The 12,827-nt window shown below is 43.1% G+C and overlaps 1 protein-coding gene across 1 annotated transcript in view; it reads left to right on the top strand.

Moving 5' to 3' along the window:
• The window catches only part of LOC119162276 (phosrestin-2-like), an 838,310-nt gene extending 826,770 nt beyond the window's left edge, over window positions 1-11,540 (top strand). The window contains exon 8 of the mRNA XM_075876569.1: window positions 4,296-11,540. Coding sequence (XP_075732684.1) covers window positions 4,296-4,847 — 552 coding nt within the window. The 3' untranslated portion in view covers window positions 4,848-11,540. The remainder of the gene's footprint in view (window positions 1-4,295) is intronic.
• The last annotated feature ends 1,287 nt before the right edge of the window (window positions 11,541-12,827 follow it).

Below are 12,827 nucleotides of genomic sequence, written 5' to 3'. Positions count from 1 at the left end.
CTGAGTAATAAAACAAGCATTGGGCAGAGATTTATAACTAAACTTCAAGGGTTTAGACTAGAATGGGATGAGAGAATGAAATATATAAAAACAATGATGACAAAAAAAATTGAAATACCAAGAAAGCTCTGCATACATCGTACCAGATGGGGATAAACCAATCAGCACAGTGGCTTCTCTGGGACAACAACAGTGGGAAAAGGCAGAGAAAAGGGTTCCTAATAGCACATCAACAGTTCCTGACAGCATCGCAATTATGCTAATAAAAAACTAGAACCCAACTCTAAGCAAACATTGAGAGAGGCAGCGAGCAAAGCAATAATGGATGGTGAAGCTAAGCAGGATGAGCATGATCTATAAAGAAAAGGGGGACAAAGCTGATATAAACAACTACCGTCCTGTAACAGTGATATCAGTAGTTTACAGGCTGGTGAAGCAGATAGTAAATGAAAGACTACAGACATGGGTGGAAAATGAGGGGGTGCTGGGAGAACACAAAATGGGTTCCGTAAACAAAAGAGGTTGGGGACAATCTGTTTTCATTTATGAAGTGTATTGAAATAGCGGGAAAACAACACAGGCTCCTGTGGCTGGCATTTCTAGATATCAAGGGAGCTTACGATAGTGTGATTCAAAAAGACAAAAGACTTGCGGGGAATACTGGACACACTAGATGTGGAAGATGGAATTACTAATCTTCCAGAGGAATAATATAAAAGTAACGAGGTAGTTATAAAATGGGAAGAACAGGTATCTGAACCTATAGATATACAACGCGGGCTTTCACATGGATGTCCCTTGTCACCTTCGGTATTTATGCTATACCTCCAGGGACTAGAAGCCAAATTAGAGGGAGTCGACTCGGCTTCAGTCTGCCTTTTGCCAAGCAAGGAAAACACATCCAACAGTCATTACCAGCATTGATGTAAGCAGATGATATAGTATTAATAGCCGACAACAAGGGAGATCTCCAGTGGTTCATAGACATCTGTGGTAATGAGGTAAATAGGTTAAATATGAAGTTCAGCCGGGAAAAATTGGCAATCACGATCTTTTGGGCGTATTACGAATATTTGGGCGTATGGATAAATAACGGGGCTGAGTGCCTAAGCGAGCACGAAAGATTTGTAATGACTAAGGGTAACAGGAATGCAGCGGTAATACAAAATAGGGCACTGTGGAACTACTATAGGTATGACGTTGTGAGAGGGATTTGGAAAGGCGTCTTGGTCCCACGTTTGACGTTCGGAAATGCGGTCTTGTGCATGAAATCAGAGGTTCAAGCCAGCTTAGGAATTAAACAACGTGGCGTAGATTGACTTGCTTTGGGAGCACACTGGAATATCCCGAATTAGGGGGTACAGGGGGACATGGGATATACATCGTTTGAGTGCAGGGGAGCTAGCAGCAAGATAGAATTTGAGGAGCGATTGATAAAAATTGGAGAGGAGCATTGGGCTAGGAAAGTTTTCAGCTACTTGTGCATGAAGAATGGTAATACTAAATAAAGAATGCGAACTCGAAAATTGCCAAGCAAGTATTTATACAACAGCAGAGTTACAAGCCAAACGGAACCATCGGTTAAGAAGAAGGTGAAGGAAACAGAGGGGGACATGTGGAAAATTGGAATGGGTATGAAATCATCACTAGAGACATACCAAACTTTCAAGCAGGAAATTGCAGAACAAAAGGTCTGGGATAACTCTCGGGGTAGTTCTGCGCTGTTCGAGGCCAGAACGGGAGTATCGCGAACCAAGACGTACCAAGCCAAATACCAAGGCATAGACGGGGCATGTGGTGTGTGTGTGGAAAAGAGGAGGAAACGGCTGAATACTTGATTATGTTCTGTAAAGAGCTAATGGCGCCAAATTTTTCAAATCATTGGGGTTCAGGGAACGTCAAGGCAAAATGTGCTTTAAACGGATAGAAATAACCAAGAAGAGGCTAACTGATTGGTGGCTACAATCAAGCCGCGAGTGAAATTCAATCCTTAAACACATAGTGATAGTGCTTAACTTTATGGCTAGGTGGCGTGAGCCACCGCCCGATATACAGAAGACAACGAGATACATCGATCCATCGAAAAGGCTGCCGCGCTTTTGGATCGGCGAAAACAAAGGTTTCACGCTTTTATATAACGTCGTGCCCATTTGCAAATGTGGGATCAAGGTGTACGAGAAACAAAGTCAGTGCTGCAGCGTGTATATTTTCTCAAATGGTATTTGCTTTTGCTGTACATTTGCGACGCTCATATTGGAGCACTTATAATTGCGATGCCTCTGCAAGAGGTCCGCATGTGCTGGAGACTTCCTATACTTAAAAGTTTGAGGGCTGTATACTATTGGGGCACTAGCGAAGAGAAAAAAAGTGACAGCCCAATCCGTCACCGAAGTCAGAATATCAAGTTCCGTGTTCTACGCTCACAAAATACACTCGAATAAATGGGTTCCTTTTTCTTCCCTCTCGTGAAACAAGCGCTGTTTTTATTGTAACGCCGTTTTAGGAATTCTCACAGACACGCTGATGTAATCACAGCCGCGAATTAGTCACAGTGCGAATGGTCGCAAATTCTCACTGCGAGTTTCACGGTGTTCAATGGTTGCCCAACGTTGAAATGAACACCGAAATCTTTAGCTCAAGTGTTCAAGACGAACGCAACACGCGTTCAGAGTTTGGTGTACCTGGTATGAAAAACTGCACGTTACGTAGCAGGGCCAGTAGTCTATCTGGATGAAAGCGCCATTCTGCTTCATGTGCGACCCTTCGATTTGTATGCAGTCGAGAGCCACAGTAAATAAACCCGACACTGATATTGCCATTGTGCTACCAAAACATAATCAAAATCCAGGTGACGAAAAACCAGACGACGACAACTCAGGCACTTTCACCGTGAAAGACGTGGGGAGTGAATGTAGGTAGGCTAATCGAAGCCTTTATTCAGGCAAAATCACTTCTCACGTACCTTATTTCAATGACATGATCAGGGCACTCAGTTATTTAGAGCGTAACGGCGCTTCGGTTCACCATTTCATAAATATCCGTACGGATAGGCGAGCAATGCGATTCAACGACGATAGTTAGCCCAGTTTTCCCCTATACAAGTCTCTTCAAAGTAGTAATGCAGAAATGACTCTATATTTCTTAAATCAAGTTGTTTAGCGCCGAGAAAAAATGGACCGTAATAAGAAAAGGAAACTTCAACAGACTAGTTGATACCTTCTTACAAATACCTATCAAGAATATGCAGCAGTTTCCATGCTTTTTTTTGTAAATTGGACCAAAATAAATGCAGTAACAGAAAAAAATGCTTTCCTTTAGCTCAGCCAGAAATTTTGCCGAGTATTCTTGCTCGTACACAAAAAAAAAAAAATTCGCATGCTAGAATCCCATGCGCTCTGCTGTCTGCTGCGCTCACCACCGCCGGCGGAATACGCGCCCTCTCGCAGTAGCCGGGCGAGCGAGGTGATACTCGATCATTTTTCTGTGGAGCGCGGCGATCGGGACGGCCGAAGAGAAACACGCCACGCGCACGCCATCTCAGAGGCCATGCGCTGTGATAATGAGATTTGGATTGAGCTCCTTGTGGTCATGCGATATTTTTTTTTCGTTATTTTCTGGTCTCCTCCACTTTGTCGGATGGCACAGAGTGGTTCAGGTTGTAAGAATGCTCAAATTTGCGAAGCCTTTGGGGTATTTATGAAGCATCATATTGCTGTTGAAGCGACCAGCTTCAACAGCAATATGATGCTGTTGGGTTACCATGCCCCGAAACAGCCCTGCGAGAGTCGCATGCTGTTTCGGGGCATGGTAACCAAACCTTCGGATTGAGAAACTAAGTCGCACTTTGAGGACTGTCCTGAACAGATCGATACAGCACTTGTTAGCTTATCAGCCTCTCGGGTATAATGCCCAGCTTTTGAGCGAGCACAGGCAAAAAGTTGAGAGTCAGCCCCTGCTGACTCTGCCTAGGCTTGTAATCATTTGGTCAATAAGAAAACTACCAATGTCAGCAGTATAGGTAGGTCATGATGAACTGATTGAGCTGTTACAACTACCATGTCTGCAATAGAAATATTCTTCTTAAAGGAGTCTTTGTTAGAGATATTTCTTAGTTTTTTTTACTTAAAGGTAAAGTAGCAATACATACTTTCAGTTCCAATGAACGAATACATAAAGTACGGCTTCGAACTGGCAAGTTCCATCAAAGAATGGGAATGGCGAGAGGAATTGCGTAGACATGAATAAATATGGGCATGGCCATTATTCGTGGCTGATGACGCATTGTGCTCTCACAGGTGGTGCGCATCCACGTCACCATGAACAACGGTTCCTCCAAGACGGTGCAACGTCTTAAGGTGGCCGTCCTGCAGCACGTGCACGTCTGCATGTTCACGCACGGCCGATTCAAGAATCTGATTGGCAGCGCAGACACGGGTCCCGGCCGCACCGTGCTTCCGGGCACCACCGCGTCGCGCGACTTCGAAGTGCGCCTTCAGAGCTGCGAGAAGTTCCCCGTGGCGCTGGCCGTGGAGAGCGAGTTTCATGAGGACGACGTGAACACGTACAACCTTTCGTCGACCACAGTGCTACTGAACCCACGCGATAAGAACCCCTACGGGGTCAATGTTAGCTACGAGGTCAAGGTCAAGGCCATCCTGAGTTGTATCGACCGGCCCCTCGTGGTACGCTTGCCATTTCGAATCATGCTCCCACGGCCTCCGCAGCATGGTGCGAACCGCACGCCACTCCCCTCGGCACTCCAGCCCGACGACTCTGTGGACTCTGTCGCCGACTGCGTCTCCGAGGACATTGCCAAGCTGACCATCGACAGCCGAGCCGACACCTAGAGACAGTGCGTGCGCTTGGAACCACCCTCCGCTTGAATGACCGGTGTTGGTTTCGGCTCGTCAGAGCGGCGTGGCTTTGCCATAGAGTAATGTAAAAGGTTACTCTGTTGCCTTGCTTGCTCAATTCGGGTCAACGAGTTGCATGTAGTCGGTGTCAGCTTGATCGCGCGGAAGCTGGGAGTGATCCAACAGGAAGCGATTCCCATGGCGTGGTGTTCCTTTTGCATGGGTGCGGCAATCCTGAAAGCGCTTAGCTTCAGGACTACGCCTGTAAAGCACGTTCAGTCTGCACTCAGGAACACAATGAAGTCACTAATCTCCATCCAGTACAATTGGTAATCGACACTGCAGTGACGATTGATCTGAATTCAGCGCGAGTTACAGTTGCATATATGACGGCACTGCTTTTAAAGGTTCCTTACACTTCATTATATAGAATTGCTACTCAGCTCTCAGCAGGACACTGTTGAAATTTTATAGAATATTTTTATGCTGCTTTATCTTAACCAAGGTTATTTTACTTTTTTTATTGTATGCAGTCACCAAATAAATAAACAAAAAAATACAATCGTTACCCGACCACCATGTGTCCTAAATCTGGAGTTTCTACGCACTTCAGCTTCCTCTCTATGAACCACGAGCTTCACGAAATTTTGTATTGTGTAAATACAGTAAAATAGAATTGTGTGTGGCAACCACAATGAAAGATTCTCATCTGTGGAGTAGTGGCCTGCCATTTATAGTTTTTTAAGTGGCACTCAGTTACTTCTTTAGTGGTAAACAATTGCTGTAAAATAATGCTGCTTATAAAAAACTCTCATTGCGCTACCAGGGATTCAATTCGCATCGTTTCTGAGATCGCAGGTGCTCTTTGCCATTGGCTTTTATAAATGATATATCGAGCATCAAGAGTGGCGCACATTTTCTTTAACTAAAACTTCCAGCCTAGTACGTGAGTATTGAATACGGGCCCAATAGTACCGAAAGTGTTATGAAACAACGCGTTGTTCTAGGCCAAGACTTTTCAAGTGCCACAGAAGCTGCGTAGTTGTAGAGACATCAGGGATATAATACTTTAAAGCGTAAATATTTTTAACATAGAGACTGACCACATCCGAGCTGTGTAGCACCACAGCAAGACTGAAATTCGATGACCGCTGGCCACACATTATTATGCAGGTCCAATAAATTGAGCGGCATCAATTGCTTCAGTAATACATGCTGGATTGTTTATTTTGTATTATTGAAAAATGTTAGCCTCCCACGTACTACTACAGATATGAAATCTGTATTCACGCGAGACTACTAGTTTTGAATGTTACCCTCTTCGGAATAATTGTTCACTCGTTATCTCTAACGAGCCCACTGCTGAAACCACTACACTACATAGTGCATGGAAAATTTTCGGTATATGTAGGAAACCCTACGCACATGCAAGAGGTCGCCGCTTACACATGCGATCAATGAAGGGATGGTAAAAGTAATGTGTATTAAAGAATATTTATTCCGCAAAACGCGATAAAAGCGAGACACAGCATTAAAATAACGCGCACCGAAGAGCCGCAGTGCCGTTGGAGGGGAGTCTTAATAACTCAGCAGCGAAAACAAAAATATGCTGCGTGTCTTGCACAACTGATGTTTCGCGTCTGCCCACCCATGCAATAACGTTTCGGACAATCAAGCTGGCACCGCTCGTGAAAACTTTATGGGCAAGCAACTGTCAAGGGGACTCTGAAGTGTGCTGCAGAGGCGTTTTCCCACCGGCGCCGCGCCGGCTTGTACAAATAAATGCTGCCACCACGTTTTCTTAGCGTGATACGCGTATTATCTCATGGCTGTGCACCACAAAAAGCTACAGCCACTAAACGGCCGCAAATTGATACGGGAACTAGTGACATGCATTGAAAAAATATTCATTTTGTATGAATTTCATGTTTTATTGTTTTTTTGTCTAATATCCAGTAATGTCGTGGGCGCTATGTCATATGCGTAGTATTATGAATGTCGCTTTTGTCATTACAAGTTCGTCGCTATGCATGCGCTGGTTCAGACAATTTTTTCTTATGATCTTTCGAGGAAGCCAGAAGTTATCAATAATTCATCATCGGCAAGTGATCACGTAGGTTTGTTGCACTAGCTGTGCTGAGCTAGTCAGGAAAAAAAACTGCTGTTGCCATCCTTGGTCAACATTATTGTTGTTGTGCATTGTCAAGTCGCGAGTCAAACCAATAATTCCTCATATGGACGACCAGATTGAATGGTGGGACTGGAGCGCGAAAGACCCACAACAGTACAAAACAACCACACTCACCATCTGAGCGAAATAATAAAACCAAACAAACTATATACCTGAAACTTCATGTTTTCAGCTAATTTTCTCCCCAAGGCATTATCCTGTGGCGTTACAATATAAAAAACATTCACTCTATGTTCACCTGCGTTGAAAGTTTCTATGTGTGATTGATTACACTGTGTTTGCGTCTAAGAAAAAAAAAGAAATGACAAGTATTGTGGTTCTCTCCAATCTCGACTCTCATATCGGCACTTTTCGTTAGCCTGAACGTAAAACACGAATGGTTATACAATTAGTATGCCTTAGAACAAAATACCCGTTCGTAAGCAGTTATTGGGCGGCGTGTGCAAATACCTTCGCCTGCGCATCAACGATTTCAAACATGTTCCCTGCCTACAGTGATTGAACAAAAATGTTTCTGTTTGTATGGTTGTACGTGCGTGGTTGCGGCGCGCAAAAAGGTTCTTCGCATAATTATATTCTGGTAGAAGAAAGGAATAATGTCATATACGTTCATCTTTTAGGAGTTGAGCCTTACAGGCAGTGAGTGGCTGCCGGTGCTGCTGCTTTCAGGTCGCCGATCGATCACGTGTTTTTCGTGCGTCGTGGCGCTGTGGGGCGTGATGTGAAAGTTCCGAGTTCCATTTACACTTTACCTGTAGTAAAAAAAAACTGAGCACCTCACCAATTGCCATGCAGTCCTTATTGTTATGCTTTTGTTTCTCTTAAAGGGGCCCTGAAACGCTCAAAGAGCTCATTGCCTAACGAACTCAACCCTGCAAAAAATTTTAAGAATCCAGTACGAGCGAAGTTACAATGATTTGTCACACGCTGCAATCGCATTCTCTCTTCTCTCGTGCCCACGAAAACACTGGAAGCTAAGCAGGGAGTACAAAAAAACACGTCAAGTGCACCTCATGACCTTGAGCACTTTTTCTTTTTTTTTCTTTGAATATGCGGCCTTTTCAGAGTGATCGCACGCGCGTGCGTGGGCAAGTCACGCCCTCTCGCGGCGATCCCTGTAACGACTGAGCACACCATGTTCAAATCAGCCAATGGCTGATAGACGGCCTTCTACCAGTGATTTTCGAGTTTCCTTCGTCATTCGTCGAGAAAATAGAAAGAAATTTTCAACTGGCTTTGATAATATATTGTGAATTCCAGGCCACGTGCGGCGCTATAACATCTCGATCACGTGTTCTCGAGGGCCTCTACTACTAATCAGCAGCGTTTTCTGACCATGCTCAAACAGCACTGCAGGGCCCCTTTAAGTTACGCCATCGCCGGTTTAGTTGTCTGGCACCCTATGGTGCGAGCCCATATAGGAAGACGTGTGCAAAACTTACTCAAGAGACGTTTTAAAGAAAGAACGTAGTAAACGCAACGATATGAAAGACAACCTGAATTGGGATATGTCACCCATTATATTACCGGGTTACCTGTACCGTATATGTCTTACATAACAAGTACCGGGCTCTTCGTATATGGGAGATTCAACTAAAAGCGTGTCAGTTTTTTCATTTGCTCAAATTACTGCACTCGAGCATTGCACGTTATGGATGCTTTCATCAAAAACGTGTGCCAACCAATTGGTTAACTTGCAGTTTCGATCTCATTTCTACATGAACATCTGACTAAATTACTACATTACTCTCGTCAAGCTTTGTGCCTGTACTAGTACGGTCAACCTATTAGCCGAAGAACTACAAATACATTTCTAGTCATCCCATTTCCTTTCCCTTTTCATTTTGTTGCGTGTACATTCGCTGCGCGGAGCTTGAAGCTGCTATTTGCCCTTCGTCACAGCATGTGACCTAAAACTAGATGTAGCTATAGTCACGTAATGACAATGTTGAGAGCAGCAAAATATTTACCTTTAACTTCGCTGCACAAAGCTTGTGCAATCTGTCTTGAGAGATGATCACATTAATAGAAAAGTGGAAGTCATTCCTTGGAAGGCCATAAGGATACCTAACCTACGAAAGAACGCCCACACCGTTGTAATTCTCTCGCAGCTCCGAATAAGTTTATTGCGAAAGTCAGGTTTGCTTTAATATTATCGCCGAAGAAACAAAAAGAGGCTTAATGACGAGAATGAGGAGAGGTCAGTCTGGAAAGCAGGTTTCTAGCTTGCGAAACTCGCTTTAAAACTGAAAAATGCAGAAAAACGTGCCATGGCGTGACTGTCTACTTCTCATGGGGTATATGGGGAACGAGGAAGTGAACATAGTAGTTGGAGGCCTTGTAATCTATGGGAACTGGGGAATGAGTCGGCAGCACCACCCGCTCATCTGGTGTCTGCCACTCCAAAAAACTTATAGGCCGCCTTTACCATTACTACGTGCGGTGAAAACATGTCACAAGAGGAGCGCGAGAAAATTTGCCAATCCTAAAATACATTTCTGAAACGTCTTAATAACATGTATGATTTTCACGCTATCAAATAATATCTTTCTAGCATTTGTAACCCACAAACGAAATTTTATACAACAAATTATAGATAGAATTTCTGTACTAGACAATCACATATACGGCCCCCGCATTCATGTTATTTTTGTGGTGGCATTGGTGTAGCCACCAAAACACATTAATTTGGTGTCCTTATAGTTGATCGGTAGTTGAACCCTATGGAGTAAGAGTCCCAGGCTAGAAATCCAACCATCGAATATTGCGAATCGCGATGTGAAAACATCCACTACTTCGGTATCGCAGTTTGGGCACGAGACTTGACTTTGCATGACCAACTCCGCAGTGCTCTCGATGACTTCAACTATGTTACATGGCGTTTTAAAGCACTTCAATATCCGGCACTCCTCGTATAACCTGTGTAGCGACCAGCAGTTTAAAAATAATGTTCATGTTAGAACATTCGTAACGAACGCACCTTCCTAATAAAGGTGACACTGTGGCTTTGCCCGGCACGTGAAATGGATACACCACACTATAGGAGTCTGTTATGTACATCAGCTATGCGTCTCTGCTACAACTGAGATGAGCAGCAAATAGCAGACGAAGAAGCACGCTTGCGTAGTTTATCGCATTTTCTGACGTCTGGCGCTTGTAAATTTCAATGCGGACCATTACGCTTCATTCCATTAACCTTTGGTAAGACCTTGGCAGACGGGGGTGGGAAATCGAAATGCCCACCCCCTCAACAAAAAAATGTTTAATGTTTCATGTGTATATATACACGCACACATGCACACGCACGAAAATACATAAAAAGTGGTTGACCTCGCCCCCCCCCCCCACTTTCGAAAATACATTTTCTGGCTACGTCTCTGAACCTTGGCGTCAGCATATTCTCACCGGGTGCACTAAGTGAAATACAACCGTGGTGGGCAGGCGTGGTTCTACTGTATGAGGACCAAACACAGATTGGTATATTTTTTCAGGTGCACCTCCCACTATGACACAGGGTGCCCAGAGGGGGGTGCATGCAATCGAATGCTCACTTGCCGAATATGCGTGCGTGAAGCGCAAGCTAAAAGGTAAAAGAAAATGCACTGCTGAATGATTTCTTCGAGCTTTCTAATAAAACTGTCGCCATGAAGCGGCACAGAGAAGGTTTAGAATAACACAATCACCTTGGCTCATCAGATGGTTGAGAAGAGCACTTATGTTTTATACTTGTTGCCACTGACAGCGCCTCGTGGCCGCACAGCGTTATATCTGCAGTCGTTGTGACGTGTTAGGATTTTTTTTCATTTCCAGCTTGTTCTCAAAGGAAGTGTGACGTGTTGGAAAAATTGTGCTTGTAACTGTTATGTAGTTCTAGGTAACATGGCTGCTGAATGGTAACAAATAACGTCTTCGTATGGGAGCATATCCGTTTTACCCTTTTGTCTTTTTAAGTTATTGCAAATTTTTGTGTGTCTTTGTTTTATTTTGAGCTGCGAAGCAGACTACCACAACTAAAATAACTTGATTTTTCTTGTTCTCTTTTTAATTATACCCTATGTATGCCCAGCCATTTTGGACATTGCTTCTTGCGCTGCTTGTTGAACGTCAACGCAATTTAGTGAAATGAATTGAACTGAGCTGGTTGGATGTGTAGGAAAGACCACCAGCAGTAATTAAATTGGTATCATTGAACACATCCGATCGCACAAATTTTTAATGCATTATTCAGTACTGCCTGCTGAGTTACCTTCGTGTATTGCGGTGAAGTTTAAGAGGGCACTCCCCAAAATTACAGAGAATAAGTGCCCATTACGTAACCCTGCTTTTGAGAAAAATGCTTTCTTTCTACGATACACAGGTGTTACTTTAAGTTTTAACCATTGGGATTTGAAGGTTCATCATCTGTTTTCAGAAACTTGTTGTGAGCTTGGACCGCATACCGGACAAAAAATTTTACATTGTGTTCACTTCAAAATAAAAATTCAAACCATAACACATTCTGTGTGTGCTGTTCCTCTTTGAACATAACACGTTTTGTGTCTGTCCGCAGGACACATATTTTGAGCAGACATTGAGCTGGCTAGTTTCCCAGTGCAAACGCACACTGTAAAACAGTATTGTGAAGCTATCAATACGTTCTATCAAAATGTTCCACTGAGTGATTTTTAATTTATTTATTCAAATCATATTGTGGGCACTGATGACAAGACGAGGGGGAAGCAAACAGTAAGCAAATATTCAAAAATAAAAAGTACTAACAAAAATCCACAAGACTACACAACAGATGATGCAGTAAGAAAAGTACAACAAAAATATGTAAGAATAAACGGGGATACAAATGAAGCAATGTGTTGAAGTCCAAAGAAAATGAAAATTCGGATAAATGGACACATTGTATATATATGCACAGAATTGTGTAAACGTTCAGAAATAGCAGTTCGAACAAGTTATACTAAATAAAGACAAAGCAAAAGGAAAATCTGTAAAGAAATCGAAAGATGTGCTGAAAACCTTCAAGTTATGTCGAAGTTCAGATGCTCCTAGCAACGCTCTTTCGAGTAAGTTCGTGAATTTACATCAGGTAGGAAATTATTTTACTGAATAATTGTTCTGAGAAAAATATTTAGGAAATATTAGTCCGATCGCTGTATAGAAGCAGGTTATGCATATTGATAGCGAGATGCGCGAGAAGCAAATGACTATGTATTCTTGTGCAAGAATATTCAGCTTAGCATCATAAATTGAAAGCAAGAAATCTAGGCATGTGATTCTACAATGATCTTCAAACACAGAGCTGTCATTTTCTCTTATTAGTTTTGTGGAAAAATTCAGTCGATTTGAACTGAAAAACATAAAACCTACAGTGCATCTTTGGACTACCTCAAGTTTTGATTATCTTCTGTAGTTTTTTAAGTTTTGAGTGCTGCTGTCGCAGTGAGATATTTTTTCGCACTTGGTCTAAAGATCTTGTTTAAAATGTAAACACGTACACTCTACACGTTAGTAGAATATGGTTGGAGAAGTTACCCTCAGAGCTGCTTGTTACGCTGTTATGGTCCTATAAACAGTCACTTCTTAAAAACAATAATATTTGCTGTGGGTTTACGTGGTTTATTAACGACATGATTGTGGGGCGGGCCGTGGAGTGCTTTGGAAATTTCGACCAGCTGAGGTTCTTCTACGCACACCTAAATCTCAGCACATGGGCCTCAAGCACTCTAGCCTCCATCGAAGTGCGACCGCTGCAGCCGGGATTGAACTCTCGCCAATCGGGGCAGCAGCTG

Source organism: Rhipicephalus microplus, chromosome X (genome assembly GCF_043290135.1).
Source record: "Rhipicephalus microplus isolate Deutch F79 chromosome X, USDA_Rmic, whole genome shotgun sequence".
Classification (NCBI taxonomy): Eukaryota; Metazoa; Arthropoda; class Arachnida; order Ixodida; family Ixodidae; genus Rhipicephalus; species Rhipicephalus microplus.
Note: the sequence above shows the minus strand (reverse complement) of the source record. Positions and strands in the feature narration are given on the sequence as shown.